Genomic DNA, 15210 nt, shown 5'->3' with positions numbered 1-15210 from the left:
AACAAAATGTCAGCGAGTGTGTGAGTGAGAGACTAACATCACCATAACACGACACAATAAACCACTCTTTTACTGCCTTTACTGCTGCATCCCAGGCGATCTGTCATCACCCCTGACACACAGTTTAAAAATAAAGTGGATGGTTTAAGCTGCTGCTGATTTCATTGCCCTGAAGCATATATGGTTTTATGTTAAATTTTCTGTCTTCATTTTGTTTTTGCTTGTCCTTTAACATAATTGTCACTAATATTTTACTCTATGCTATTGTAGTCATTAATATATGCTAAACTGTGGAAATGTTCACTTTATAAGATGTGTATCGGGAAGGCATATTTTTCAGGAAACTGTCTCTGTGTGGCCACAGTTGTTTTTTAATAAGTGGATATCTCATTTGCTTTTAATTAATTAAATGCAACAGATAACATGGCAGTTATATAACAAAAAACCTGAACTGTCATAAATACAAAGTTAATGTTTCCTGGATCTAAAGACTGCAGCCGTTGATCCACACTGCACCAGGATCAGGTTTTCACGTTTCTGTCCTCGTTTTTCCTCTCAGAGCTTTCGTGTACCTGAGCAACCTGCTGTACCCTGTACCACTGGTTCACCGTGTTGCTATAGTAACAGAGAAGGGCGCGGTGCGTGGTTTCCTGCGCGTGGGGGTCCAGGCTATAGCTGGTGAGTAACTAATGAGATTCTCTAATGAGCAATAGCGTCAGGATCTTTTATGCACATTATCCTGCCAATCACTGACTCATGTGTTATTATGCTTGGATGATATTTGTAGAGTGTGTTATTTAGTTTTAGATGGAAAATTCTTGTGAAGGAGACCATTTATCTTTGTGATTTGTCAAACTCTCAGGGAAATATTATGGTTCTTATGTGTAGTGGAGCAGTTAAAAAGCGTACTTATTGCCACTTACTGTGTATCAGTTCCATGTATTTGTGCCATATAAAATCACATTTCATTTCTATCAGTCTTTTTGAAATTTTGATACCAAAATATGTTCAACTCAAACCAAATAATGAGATAAATATATGGCCCTAACTTCTAAATTGATATCAGTGTGAAAACATTTTGAAGGGCCCTTCAAGCAACCGATCTGGTGGCAAAGAGAGAATTCCTTCGGATTCTTGGTGTATTCCCTTTGATGTGCTTTCATGGTTTTCATCAGCTGTGTCTGTGATAGATGCTGATAAGAGGATGGTTTGTCTCTTTGTAGCTGACGAGGAGGCTCCAGACTACGGGTCAGGAGTTAGACAGTCAGGAACCGCCAAGATTTCCTTTGATGATGAGTACTTCAAAAAGGTAAGCCCTGAGTCAGATGAAAGGAGTTTCAAACTTTAGAGAACACCATTGCTGTGTGTGTGTGTGTGTGTGTGTGTGTGTGTGTGTGTGTGTGTGTGTGTGTGTGTGTGTGTGTGTGTGTGTGTGTGTGTCTGTGTGTGTGTGTGTGTGTGTGTGTGTGTGTGTGTGTGCGTGTGTGTGTGAGAGACAGTGGGTGTATAATATTTGGGTTAAAACATGAAGTCAGCAGAGGAAGTTGTGTTTTCTTAGAGTTTTCTTAATTTCTTATTCATTTTCTAAAAGCAAATTTAAGGAATAGTGAATATAGTTTTGGACGGAATGAGTTTTGCACAAGTAATACAGAAATGCAGGTGGAGGTTTCTCTCTACCAGCTATATGCTAAAAGTCTTCCTCCTTTTACTCCTTTTTCGTCCAATCAGAACGACTTTCCCTCCACGGTTATGACCCGCTCCGGCTTGTCCCTGGAAGAGCTGCGCATTGTGGAGGGTCAGGGTCAGAGTTCAGAGGTCATCACACCCTCAGAGGAGCTCAACAGAATCAGTGACATGGGTATGGCTACCAGACCCTCACCTCTCTGCTCATAAATTTCAACTTCTCAGCCCCAATGGGAAACACACTTGGCAGATGGTCCTGTTGAATGTTTAGTTATGGAAATGAGACTGATGCAGTTTTTCTTGCTTTGCGAAGGAATGTGTACAAAGGCTGTTTGAGCAGAATCTTCTCTACAAATCACACGCTTGATCGTGTGTAGAATCCAATCTGATTGTACTGTGCAGAGCCTAGAATTCATATGCAGATTAAAAAGCACAGTCCCCAGGTGCAGATGCAAGTCATTTTCAATAAATCACAGCACAACTCCTCCTCACCTTCCCCTGTGGCTTTTTTTCAGACCTCAAGCTGGGTAACATCGCGGAGACCAAGCTGAGTCTTGGTGACGGTCTGGCAGACCAGCTGGAGGTGGGCAGCATCTTTACCTTCCGTGTTACCGTGCTCCAGGCCAGCGGCATCCTGCCTGAGTACGCCGACATCTTCTGCCAATTCAAGTGAGTTCACAATCCTCAAAATAAAGTTTGTGGTCACATTAATCTTAACATCAATTCTTTACATTTTTATGTGGTATCATTTATCTGGAGTAGTAATATTGTAAATATAGTCATTTTTGCATTTATTAGGATTAAAACAGTTAATCTAGCTGTGAAAAAAGTTATCAAACAGTGCCAACAACAAACTGCTAAACCAAGGGACAACTTCAAGATATCAGTATATAGCAATAACATTAGTACATCAGAAGCGATTCGCATGAAATGTTTTGCATTGTTTTGCCTTGTAAATGAATTTCCTGATTAACACCATTATCTTGTTGACAGATTAATGTCACATGCTGACACACATTTATGTTTATCTCCTCAGTTTCCTGCATCGTCATGATGAGGCTTTTTCCACTGAGCCTCTGAAGAACACCGGCAAAGGAGCTCCTCTGGGCTTTTACCATGTCCAGAATGTGAGTACACACATACACGCACAAGATATACCTTAACAACTTTATATGAATTCATTTTGACAACACCCTGATTTTGTTTTTGTTCCTGTTTTTGTTTTTGTCGGAGCAGATTTCAGTTGAGGTCACAGAGTCCTTTATTGAATACATCAAGACCAAGCCCATTGTGTTCGAAGTGTTTGGCCATTACCAGCAGCACCCGCTGCATCTTCATGGTCAGGATCTGATCAGGTGGGTGGAGTTAAAAAAAAAAAGAAGCAGTTCTCCTATGGAGATGCTGTATTGCTTTGAGGAATGTTTCATGAACTGTTCTATTTCATGAAATATTATTTTTACTATAAGAGATTCTATTGGTTAGTAATATTTTGCTTTTTGTTTTAACAGTCCTCCAACACCGTCAAGGAAGTACTATCCTATTCCCATGCCTCTATCTAAACCAGGTAAGACTTTTAATGTCATCACACCATACGCACAAACAGCAATATCTTGTGCACCTGTCTCCATCATTTCAGCATATTTCTTGTGTTTGTTATGGTTATATAAGCATGCCTCATATTTGCTTCCACTTTTCTTTCATTTCTCGCTTCCTTTGGATTTTTTTTGTCTCATATTTGATCATTCTCCCACCATTCATAATCCTCTTACCCAACTCTGTCCTCCCTCTTCCACATATCCTTTTTCACACATCCCTTCCAATCTTTCTCACCATTCGTACGATGTCATGCATTGCAAACCCAGACCATACCCGTAAGATAGAATTGGTCCGATACTTGATGAGCGGCTATGTGAACGGCAAGGTGCTGGACACGCTGTCCGAGCACGCCAACGCCCTAGCCTCCTCTGCTGTGGCCAGCCTGGAGGATGAGGCTGAACAGCTCTCTCACTTCCCCTTCCTCCCAGTACCCAACGACCCTGTGCTAATTGTGCCTAGGCACCATGGTTGGTACAGCAGACAGTGTAGTAGCTTATTGACCAGGCATTAGATGCACCCGGGTTGTAGTGATTAGACTAGTGCTGTGCTTTGCCCTTGTGGTGCTCTGTGCCTGCAGGCAGTAGCACGATAAAGCTCTGCAGTGGTTATGTGTGCTGCACCTTGCTGCAGGTCTATTTAGGTCCAGTCAGCTCAGTCCAACCCTCCCCTGCCGCTTACACACTGGCCTGAGCTGACACCTTGAGGTAAATCTGCTGCATGTGCTGAATCTTAAGCCAAATAGCAAAGTGAGTATTTATCATAATCATAGGAGATCACTGACATAGCCTTCACAGCATAAATCAGACTCCAGGGGCTTAAGCCTTTATAGGTTCAGCTATAGTCCAATTACGGTAGTTTTCATGTGGAATAATGTTCATTTCAGCCATATTGAACATAAATGAATGTAGCTGTGTGCCTCAGAGATTAGCCTGTTGTAACAGGAACGTAATCCTGATGTGCTAGACAGCAGGCTTCTGTCAGTGGTGGTGTAATCTGTGATTTAGCTCCTCGTAACATTTTGGTATGTTCAGCTGTTGGTGTTGAATATATTGTAGTATTGTTCCTGTTTTCTTTGTCCAGTTTATTTCAGTAATAATGCATTTTATAAGTAACATCTCCTTTGATAAATGAATATTGGCATTGCGTGTGTGTATTCTAATGGCTCAGTATCCAAGGTCAACAGTGTGTTCACTCCACACATCCAGCCTCCATTTAGCATTATTTATTAATACATTTTAACTATATTATTTCGATCCATCCCCTATGAAATGCAGGCAAATTCCGGTTTGCCATGTTGAGCTTATGTGTGTCTATGTGTCAGTTCCAGCCACCAAGTTGAACACCATCACCAAGTCCAACCTGGGTCAGTGCGTCAGCAAGTACGACCTGCTCGTGTGGTTTGAGATCAGCGAGCTTGAGCCCACTGGAGAGTGAGTGTCTACACACGCATGTTATATCCACATTTAGTAATAAATATAAGAGTTAAATGCTTCATGTTCTTTATATGTCATTTTGAAAAGATACACAATGTGAGACCTCATATTAATTTCAGAGTACTCTTACTAATTCAAAGAAGAAAGAAATACTGTCATCTTTAAACAGTTTCAGCAAAGGAAACTGATGTACTTCAAAAAAGTATATAATACATTACAATATGTAAGCAAAATATGAAAAGATGAAAGGAGAATAAAAAGATGAAGAAATATATATTGATCAAGACATCAAAGATGTACGCAGAACCTCCATGTGTCACGAGAGTCATAACTACTGAAATAACACCTCTGTAAAATATGTCCCCAGATGTGTTTTAGTACTTAGCTGCTGCAAACACGGTGTATACACAGTAGAAACCTAACAGGTTAATAAAAAAGGAAGTTGTTGTGGGTTTTGTAAGGCTGAGTAGGAAACAGACCTGAGGTTTCTACCTGAGACATATTTTAGCAGCACAGAGACAATAAGTCAGTGTAAAAGAACTGTGGATGCAATTCATCAAATCCTCATAATCAATCAATCAATCAAACAGGCTTTATTTGTATAGCACTTTTCATACAGAAAATGCAACTCCACCCACCAGCCCTTCACACACACACATACATTTACACACAGAACAATAAATGACCAAGTAATAAATAAAAACAATAAAAATGAGACAGTAATAACAGGAACTGAGGAAACACTATTATGGATCTCATACATTTGCACTGAGGAAACAGTGAAGAAAAGCAAAGATAACAATAGAGTCATAAAGATAAAATGATAAAATCAAAATCAAAAGATCATAAAGAATCCTTTGAGATGTGTTGGTTGAAGTGTCCAGGCTCAGTGTGACCTTCCTCCCTCCACAGGTACATTCCAGCTGTAGTGGATCACAGTGGAGGACTGCCCTGCCATGGCACCTACCTACTGCACCAGGTACAGGACACCAACACCATAACCCACTGGTCTCTAATTCTATAAAAATCAGTTTTGCATTGTGCACAGATTCTGATTTGATCATTCTCCTGTGAACTTACAAAATCAAAGGGAACTTCGTGTGTCTTTCTTCTATACCAGTGAATGATATTTCTTCTTTATAAGACATATTTAGAAGCTTAAATTTTTTCTAGCTGTGTCTACTCTAATCCCAAGCTCCTGTCATCTTCGCTGCAGGGAATCCAGCGAAGGATCACGGTGACTCTCATCCATGAGAAGGGTAGCGAGCTCCACTGGAAGGACGTCCGCGAGCTGGTCGTGGGTGAGCAGTCTTCCCACAGGGATTACTAGTTCTACCTTTCACCAGAGACACAAAAGAATGCCCTGAGCAGCAAGTCCCCAGTTCGATTCCCAGCCGGCCGGACCATTGCTGCATGTCATTCCTCTACTCTCTTTCCCCACATTCCCTCTCTCTCTCCAGTTGCACTATCAAATAAAGGGATAAAATTTGTTTATAAGATATATTCAATCGAAGGGAATATTCCTGAGCATTTCTTACTTTAAAACAAACTCATAGGGCCATTCTTATTCAACTCGTCAATCTCCTGATCTTCATCCTCACACATTTCTCACTTGCAGAGGTCAATTTTCAATTAGATTTAGGGACATCAAATTATGAAATGGCTTTCTCTATTCGGCAAAGAACTATTCCTCTATAAAATGTTACAAACTATGCTTTTATCACTATTTTTACTACCAATACACTACCCATGCATTAATGTCTTATTTGTTTTTTTCATATTGCACACACATCACATTCTCACATCTCTGCTCATACTTTGATATTATTGTTAGTATTGCTGTTAATTTTATTATATATATATTTTTGAGTCGTTTAGTTTCAAGTTTTTATTTTTATGTAGTCACGTTATTTTCTTGTTTATTTTGTATTTTTATCATTTTGTGATATTTCAATATACTAAGGTGGAGGCTTTAAATAAGCCCATTGGGCTTTTTGCCTCTCCCTGCACTTTTTGCTATTTGTATTCTTTGTCATTTTCTGTGTATTTTTAAATTGTTAAGAAACTAGAAACTCTGACAGTATAATACAACACTTTTATTATTTGGAATATCACTTCATGAGTGCAGCACTGAAAATACTTTGCACAGTTTCCTCATGATTTCAGTGAGAGGAGTTGCATCTGTTTCGCCTGAAGCCGCCTCTGCCTTTAAACAGTTTATACTGGAGGTGTAGCTGATGGACCAAATAATTACATTTCACATTTTCGACTTTCAGCTGCTGACATTCTTATCTAGAGAGGCTCAAGCCATGTGTTCGGAGTCTCGCTGTTGGACACTGTGACAGTATGGCTGTTAATGGACAAAGTGACTTTTAAAGTTCTCCGCCTAAGTCGTCTGAGCTCTCGTGATGACGAGATGTTGACGTGCTTTGCTGCTCTGTGTCCCACCAGGTCGTATCAGGAACAAAGCTGAAGTGGACGACAGTGCTGCTGATGCTGTCCTGTCCCTCAACATCATTTCTGCCAAGAACATCAAGTCATCCCACAACTCCAACAGGTAGCTGAACACACTCACACACTTCTTATCGAAGGTCAACTGTACAGGATAAATAGCATATATTCATGGTGCAGGTCTGTGGATGTATTGGTACTCAGTGAAGGTTGGCTGCTGCTTGATTCTCAGCACCGCTCTTCCACGATGATTGAGGAAAAACAATTTTTTAAAGCAATGTGGCAACTAGAAAGTGACACATTCCTGTGATGTAGTTATGTAGCCACATGCTGTAGCTCATATATTCTTAAAAACAGCTGCAGTTTAGAAACAGTATTTGTGAATATCCTTCTAGACTTGTGTATGTGTCCTTGTCTTTATATTTGCTGAAGGCGCATTGAGATCATTGCATGACCATTTCCATTTTCACTGCTGTTAATTGTCTTGTTAATTTTCTCCATTGTCTGTTGCCTGACTGTTTGTGCTTCTCTCTTTCTTTTTTTTTTTTCTATACACTCTCTTTTTCCTCCTGCTGCGGCTGGACTCATGATTGTGCTCAGGCTTTCTATTGATAAGGATATTGATAGGTACCAGTGAGCGGAGAACATAGGGCTCTTTCTCTGAAAGAACTTTATGCTTCTCTTTAGTCCTTTAGATTGATAGAAATAAGTTCTCCACAGTTTGTGTTTTTTGTTGGCACGTTGCATTAAGTCTGTCTTTATTTCCATCAATATTTAGTGTCTGAAAAAATAAATCCCATCCCAAATGTTTCATGGATGAATAAAGGCAGTCCTAAATGCAACTGCAACCCCTATTCTGTACTGTGATGTCGTGACTCTCACTTCAGTTGAAACCACAGTGGTATGTTGATCTTCTGTGGCACCCAGACTCTAAATGAATGTTTTTCTCTCAGCTGTTATTCACTGCATGAGTCTTAACTCAATAACAACAACAAAAAGGCCAATGAGGCACCAACAGGGCAGTTCTGGCTCTCAGTCTGTGGGTTAGAGTGCCCCCTACTGCCACAGACAGGAACAGTGTACCCCGTGAAACAGCCTCACAAGCAGTCATCTACTAAATATTATTATGTTAAAATATTATTTAAAAAATGTGCCGTTTGCCATAAACTGTTTTTATTTTTTTTTAATTTACATTTCTTCTGATAGTCTTCACATTGATGCTATAAAGTGTATTACTCGTATCATAACTTAAACATGACTTATCTCCTGCATGCAGCCATTCTGTTGCTGCTCTCTCGGCACATTCCCGACACTCCCGAAAGTACTGGCACTCGTGCTCACGTTGTGTCTGTTGTCGAGGTCTCACCTCAGTGTGTTTCCTCTCGTCTTGTCATGACAAGGGATAAGTGTGAGGGACACTTCAGTCACTGCACAGTGTTCACTGCCTTAATCTGTCAGGGTTGCACTCACGTCATCAATAGCAGAATATCTGACTCACTTCCTGGTTATTGGCAAAATAAGGCTCAGCTTTTTGTCTCCTTGTAGTTTAATGGCTGCTGCTATATCCACACAGATCCTACAAACTGTGTAAAAGCACTGACACTGAAGTCACAGAAGATAAACACTATGTAAATTCATTTCTCTGTAATTTTGCTGATAACTGAATAGTTTTTTGGTTTTTCATCAGGACATTCTACCGCTTCGAGGCAGTGTGGGACAGCTCCCTGCACAACTCCCTCCTGCTCAACCGAGTCACTCCTTATGGAGAGAAGATCTACATGACCCTGTCTGCGTATCTGGAGGTCAGTCACTGCTCCTACTGTATTGTATCTCTTTGCTTTGAGCTCTATAGTTGACCACTCTGGATGTCAGCATAGCAAACATACTCACTGTGTCTCTTCTACACAGCTTGACCACTGCATTCAGCCTGCTATTATTACCAAAGACATCTGCATGGTCTTCTACTCCCGAGATGCAAAGATCTCCCCTCCCCGTTCCCTCAGGAACCTCTTTGGGAGTGGTTACTCCAAAACTCCTGACTGGTAAGACTGCACGCAGCCATACTGTGGCCATTTCTACCCAAAATATAAACAGTTCTGCCATGTTTCATCTAGAACCTCCTCTGCTTCATCACAGCAACCGAGTCACTGGCATCTACGAGCTGAGCTTGTGCAAGATGTCTGACACTGGAAGCCCAGGTCAGCAGACTAATACTCATTTAAAGAAATGTTTTAAGACAGGCTGCTGGATTATTATGATTCCTCAGAGAACTTCATCCTCATGAGGCCTTTTGTCCTGAGCAGGGATGCAACGGAGGAGGAGGAAGGTCCTGGACACATCAGTGGCTTATGTGCGTGGAGAGGAGAACCTGGCCGGCTGGAGACCCAGAGGAGACAGTCTCATCCTGGAGCACCAATGGGAGCTGGAGAAAATGGAGCAGCTGCATGAGGTGGGTCCCTAAGAAACAAATTTACCTTATTGCTGGATTTGGCTTGCCAGAGCCTTCTTTTATTTGTATCCCTAGTCTGTCAACCGGTCTAATATTCTACTGAAAGAAAAAAGTAAACCATCTACATGCTAAGTCAAATACCCACCGTTCTTTTAAATCAATTCTTCATACAATGGATTTTTAACTTACGTAACCCCTGCCCCTGTCATTTGCTCAGGTGGAGAAGACCCGACACCTGCTCCTGCTGAGGGAGAAGCTGGGAGAGGCGGCACCAGTGGGAAACGCTCCCACCACTAAGTCCCTGAGCGAGTCGCTGTCCCCGAGCATGAGCTCTGGCACCCTGTCCACCTCCACCTCCATCTCCTCACAGATCTCCAGCACCACCTTTGAAAGCGCCATCACGCCCAGCGAAAGCAGCGGCTACGACTCCACAGACATCGAGAGCCTGGTGGATCGTGAGAAGGAGCTGGCCACTAAGGTAAGAACAAATTCTGTACTGTGAGATACAATGATTTACTCTTTGCTGCATAGTGATCAACGGGCCTCTCCACTGCTATGAACTGACCTGCCTCATCTCTGTCGTGTTGCAGTGCCTGCGCCTCATGACACACACCTTCAACAGCGAATACAACCAGGTGGTCAACAGTATCAGTGACTGCAAGGTGAGAAAGACATTTTAAATACTATAAACTTACTGTAAACACATTTTACTTCGGCCCATTTTCTTTGTGTAGCTCAATCCTGTTACACTGGTGACACGTGACTACATTATAATGTCTCACTAGGAAGACTCACAGTAGCTTTAAAAGCAGTTTTAAAGTAGTGTGGATTAGATAGTGTCTCTTTAGAGATGTTGCAAATGAGCAAGTGAGCCTCACGTTAACATCTTCTGTTCTGTACCTAATGGCTACTTGAGTATCAGCTGTGCACTATCCAAATAATAGTCAGTAGTTCTTCTCTTCCACAGTGTGCCTTGGAAACTAAAAACTGTTTGTTCAACTTATATTTCTTGCTGTTTTTCCTCCAGCTGTCTGACATCTCACCCATCGGACGGGATCCATCAGTGACCAGCTTCAGCAGCGCCACCCTCACCCCCTCCTCCACCTGTCCTTCTCTATCCGACTCCCGCTGTAGCTCCATGGACCAGAAGTACAACTTTTATTTAACTTTTTTTCTTCTTTTTTTTCTAAACATCTACCAGTGTCCGTGTAAAATGTTACAGTGACTATAGGTTGAGGTTATTGACAGGTTGAGCATGACATTAACTTGGTGCACTTTGTTCCTAAGGACCCCAGAGAACAGCTCCCGTGCCTCCAGTCCCTCCTGCTCAGACTATGAAAACTTCCCGATGGTTCCCACTCTGGAGACCTCTTACCTAGCACGGGCCGGAAAGAACGAGTTCCTCAACTTGGTGCCTGATATTGAAGAAATGAGGCCAGGGTGAGTGATGCCACCTTTGGTCTTCTCCTCCTGTCACCGCTGTGCGCAGTGATGTCATTTTAAAATGTTGATAAGAGCAGCCCAAACAAAAATAGATGATTCGGTTTTCTAATCGAGGCATGTGAGTAGATTTGAACTGTTGAACCAGACCGATCTGATTCTTCCTCACAAAAACAACACTTTTCTTCTTTCTCTTTTTTTGCTCCTTGTCAGATCTGTTGTGTCCAAGAAGGGTTTCCTAAGCTTCATGGAACCTCGCTCTAACTCGTGGGTGAAGCACTTTGTGGTGGTGCGCCGGCCCTACGTCTTCATCTACAACAGCGACAAGGACCCGGTGGAGCGGGGCGTCCTCAACCTCTCAACAGCACAGGTGGAATACAGTGAAGACCAGCAGGCCATGCTCAAGGTACAGTTTGAAGAAATCAGGTGTATTCCTGACACATAACCTTGATAACAGTTTAACTAACATCAACAACAACTTTCAATAACTGGTTATTTTCCTAAAAACCTTCTTCATGCACAAAGACGTGCAGAATGGCAAATGTTTACTGTTTTCTTTTCAGACTCCCAACACGTTTGCCGTGTGCACAAAACATCGAGGAATCCTGCTGCAGGCCAACAACGAGAAAGACATGAACGACTGGCTCTACGCTTTTAATCCTCTGCTAGCAGGAACGATAAGGTAAGCACACACTTCTCTCGGGCTGCACTTCGTCAGACGCAGAATTACATTCTGATCCCATAACGACATAAACTCCTGTCGTTCCCACAGATCGAAGCTGGCGAGGAGGCGCAGTGGCCTAATGAAGAACTGAGTGAGTGGACCGGCGCACAGCAAACCACGGCTTCCATTCTTTCTGCAAAGCCTTTGAACATACCAAGTGTTAACAATTATTAATCATTGTGATTCTTGACGGTTTTCTCTTGTAAGTAGACTTGTGGCTTAAGTCTCCTTTCATGCGACTAAAACTTTCAGTTCCAGAGAAATTTGCCTCCCCTCTCCCTCCAACAACCCTCTGCCAACTTAGCTTTTGTCCTCTCTATCTCGCCCCCACCTCCTCCTCAGCTTTTTGTGTTTTTGTTTATAATGACAATGTTTGGGTCTTATTTTGTTCTGCTTTGTTGTCATTCCCTAATTCCCTAACTAGTAGCATGTTGTAGTAGTCTACTTGTGTGTGCACGATTCTTCAGAAACTGTTCTTTCTGGCCACTAATTTTCAGTTTGCCAATCATCTGTAAAAATTGTCTCTATCAGTGTTATTTGTCTCCCGAGAAGAGTTTTATTTTGTTGTTTTTTATAAATATGCCCGCATGATAACTGCAGCAGTCCTCAGGAGAAGACCAGGTTTGCTTACTCAAAAAAAAAAAAAATTAATCAGACAACTACACTTACAACCATGAAGGGAAAATATACAAATATGTCCAAGTGACATATCAGTTTACGCTCTGCTAGAGAAAGCAGAGCTACTTCAACAACTATTGCTGCTAATGAATTCATAGGTTTTTTCTTCTCTTTATGAGATCTGCATCAGGCCTCTTCCTAAAGTAGACTCTAGCTCCCCTGTGCTGCCTCCCAAAAAGCCTTTAGAATCAAAATGTGAAAAATTTGTCAAGTTCCCAACTCAGCGAGACACCAGGGCAGCACCGGATTTCCACCATCATCCATGTGATATTTAGATCCCACTTCTCAGTCCGTGTACATACACCAAAACCAACTCCCCTCGATAGTGCTGTCAGTCAGTGAGTAATTACTTACAATCATGCATTTGTGTCAACATCAAAAATACACGCTAAATGAAGAAACGTGCAAAAATAAATGATCAGTTCATATCTCATGACTATGGATTGTTCAAGCAGGAGTAGATATTTGTCCCTGTTCTTTTGCTATTTCATCTCAAGAAAAAAAAAACAGGGTGTTACAGAGATGAGGAGGATTAAGAGACAGAGGAAGATACTCTAAAGAGAGAATATCATTTGTACATACAGTCTGTTCTGGGATCAGTGTGGTAGTTAACTCTCATTTAAGACATTCCTCTCAGCTCTTCGAGCTCCTCGCAGTTTTTCTTACACTTAAAATGTTGAGCCTCGGACCTCAAGAGAGACTCAACATTTGCTAATATTTTTATTTAACCATCACAGACGTGTGATACTGAAGACAAAACTCAGTGAAACGGGAGGAAGAAGTGAGACGGAGACTGAAGTTGCAGCGCTTTAGCCTTGACGCCAGTAGTTAATTGATGAAGCTGCTAGCACATAGCCTGCAGGACAGATACTGATACAGTCTACCCCATGACTCCCCTCACTGTCACTCCAGTGTCGGGTGAAACTTCTCTAAAATGAAGTACTTACTCTTCAGAAGCACCACAGTTTACCATGTGTTCATTTTCTATTTGTGTTTTTGAATTGAAACCTCTTAACTCATCTAACTTTCACTGTTTTTTTTTCTTTTTTTTTTTTTATTAATTAGCATTGTTGATTGTTTTTTTCTATTATGCTTTTAATCATTCCACAGTGGCGTTTTATATAAAATGTAACTGAGGGCATTTATTTCTTGATTTGTAACCAACTGTACTGGTGTTTTACCTTATTTTGCACATTAACACATATCTATAGCAAGACGAGGGCAGGTCACACATGTTGAGTCCAGGGTTATTTCTGAGTATCAGGAACACTGATAAGAGCACATATCAAGGTTACACTGGATAGCTGTTCTCCAAAGGGTTTACTAGAAAGAAAGAAAGTGATGTTAAAGGGACGAAATATACTTAAATGTTTTATTTCTGATATTGTTTATGAAAATATTTGCTCTGTACATCGTAAAGCGCACGGTATATTACATTTGACATTTGTGGTGCCTCTGTCTGTGGAAATGGTAGAGCAGTGATAGGTACAGATGGGCACTAATAAACTCTGGCCAACCAACCAGTGGTATGCCTTCTGTGTCATATGAAAGGAACATTAAGGTTAAATGTGTCGAAGCAGAGGTACCCATTGCCTGTTAGAAGTTTTAGTGAAATTATTAATGACAAAAAAACAGAAAACAGTCCCCTCAGAAGTTTAAATGGATGAACAATGTTGCTGCCCTCAGGTCAGCCAGCCTGCTGGTCAGAGAAAAAAAAAACCTGGTGAATTGTTTCAAAGAAAATCATTTGTCTGTCAAGGAACTCGCATATAAAAACCATCTATGCACTGATCAAGGCTCTAGTGCAATGTACCTCACGTTGACCTCAGTGCACTCAATACATGTCAGAGCAAACATTTTCACTTCAGTGACTAATTTGCAGAGGTATATTATTTGGGATTGTGTATTTATTGTTTGCAATGTATATATTAGTTTGCAGCTCTTTGCACATATTAATAAAAGGTTCAACTAACTGATCAAATAAAGTCTGTGCGGTTTAGTTGTTCTACTCAGAATGAACCAAATGATGGTGTGGCAGCCTCTCCCAGTCTGAACTGGTAGAGAGTTGAATGTACTATGAGGATGTGTGTTTTTCCATCATCAAAAAAAAAAGAGAGAACTAAAATGTAACCTGCTGCATCTGTTCAGGGGAGGTGAGTTACATTAGTGCTTCTTCTTTATTAGGAAGTGGTTTGAGTGAAAGTCTGCTTTTCATTTGAAGAATATACTCACTACTCACGCTAGACAGCCATCTGAATTCTAGCAAAATGAAGGTGGTTTTTAACTCATTTTATTTTTTCTAATATCAGGGAATATAATACAAAGTAGCTAGTGACATCTAAAATGACAGTGACAGTGTCTTTATTCACCTCACTTTTTTTTCCATTGATGCCTTTCAAACAAAACTAGCCATGATATTTTCCATCTTCCCCTCTGACAATTAATATCAGTTAACTGCATTCCCTTTGGATTTGCTCACCACCAGGAAAAAGACAGACTAACCATGACATTAACACTGTACATTATTTGTCAGACTGGTTTCATTTTCATACTTATTTTGTAAATATCTGTGTTGTATGGAGCTTGAATTAAAATGTAAATATGTTTACTGTATTTGTAATAATTATAATCCATTCGCTGTATAGCATAGATGTGTCATGCAGATATCCTAATTCTGTGTATGGTAATCTTGCACCATTGAACTGTTTAGTGAATGAGGCAACAATAAAAGTGCAAATTGTGCATTAGCAGAACAA

The 15210-nt window shown here is 41.0% G+C and overlaps 1 protein-coding gene across 15 annotated transcripts in view; it reads left to right on the top strand.

The window, feature by feature from the left end:
* The window catches only part of kif1b (kinesin family member 1B), a 59877-nt gene extending 44667 nt beyond the window's left edge, over positions 1–15210 (top strand). For all 15 annotated transcript variants that reach the window (XM_056384834.1, XM_056384836.1, XM_056384846.1 and 12 more), the window contains 22 exons: positions 560–678; positions 1224–1309; positions 1729–1858; positions 2199–2352; positions 2720–2810; positions 2920–3038; positions 3192–3247; positions 4601–4709; positions 5625–5691; positions 5929–6013; positions 7164–7269; positions 8851–8965; positions 9072–9205; positions 9300–9361; positions 9467–9612; positions 9830–10090; positions 10203–10274; positions 10640–10761; positions 10900–11052; positions 11266–11458; positions 11616–11734; positions 11825–15210. In XM_056384834.1, coding sequence (XP_056240809.1) covers positions 560–678; positions 1224–1309; positions 1729–1858; positions 2199–2352; positions 2720–2810; positions 2920–3038; positions 3192–3247; positions 4601–4709; positions 5625–5691; positions 5929–6013; positions 7164–7269; positions 8851–8965; positions 9072–9205; positions 9300–9361; positions 9467–9612; positions 9830–10090; positions 10203–10274; positions 10640–10761; positions 10900–11052; positions 11266–11458; positions 11616–11734; positions 11825–11867 — 2542 coding nt within the window. In that variant the 3' untranslated portion in view covers positions 11868–15210. The remainder of the gene's footprint in view (positions 1–559; positions 679–1223; positions 1310–1728; positions 1859–2198; positions 2353–2719; positions 2811–2919; positions 3039–3191; positions 3248–4600; positions 4710–5624; positions 5692–5928; positions 6014–7163; positions 7270–8850; positions 8966–9071; positions 9206–9299; positions 9362–9466; positions 9613–9829; positions 10091–10202; positions 10275–10639; positions 10762–10899; positions 11053–11265; positions 11459–11615; positions 11735–11824) is intronic.

This window comes from Seriola aureovittata, chromosome 9 (genome assembly GCF_021018895.1).
Source record: "Seriola aureovittata isolate HTS-2021-v1 ecotype China chromosome 9, ASM2101889v1, whole genome shotgun sequence".
Taxonomy (NCBI): domain Eukaryota; kingdom Metazoa; phylum Chordata; class Actinopteri; order Carangiformes; family Carangidae; genus Seriola; species Seriola aureovittata.
The sequence above is the reverse complement of the archived record's forward strand: the minus strand, read 5'-3'. Positions and strand labels throughout refer to the sequence as shown.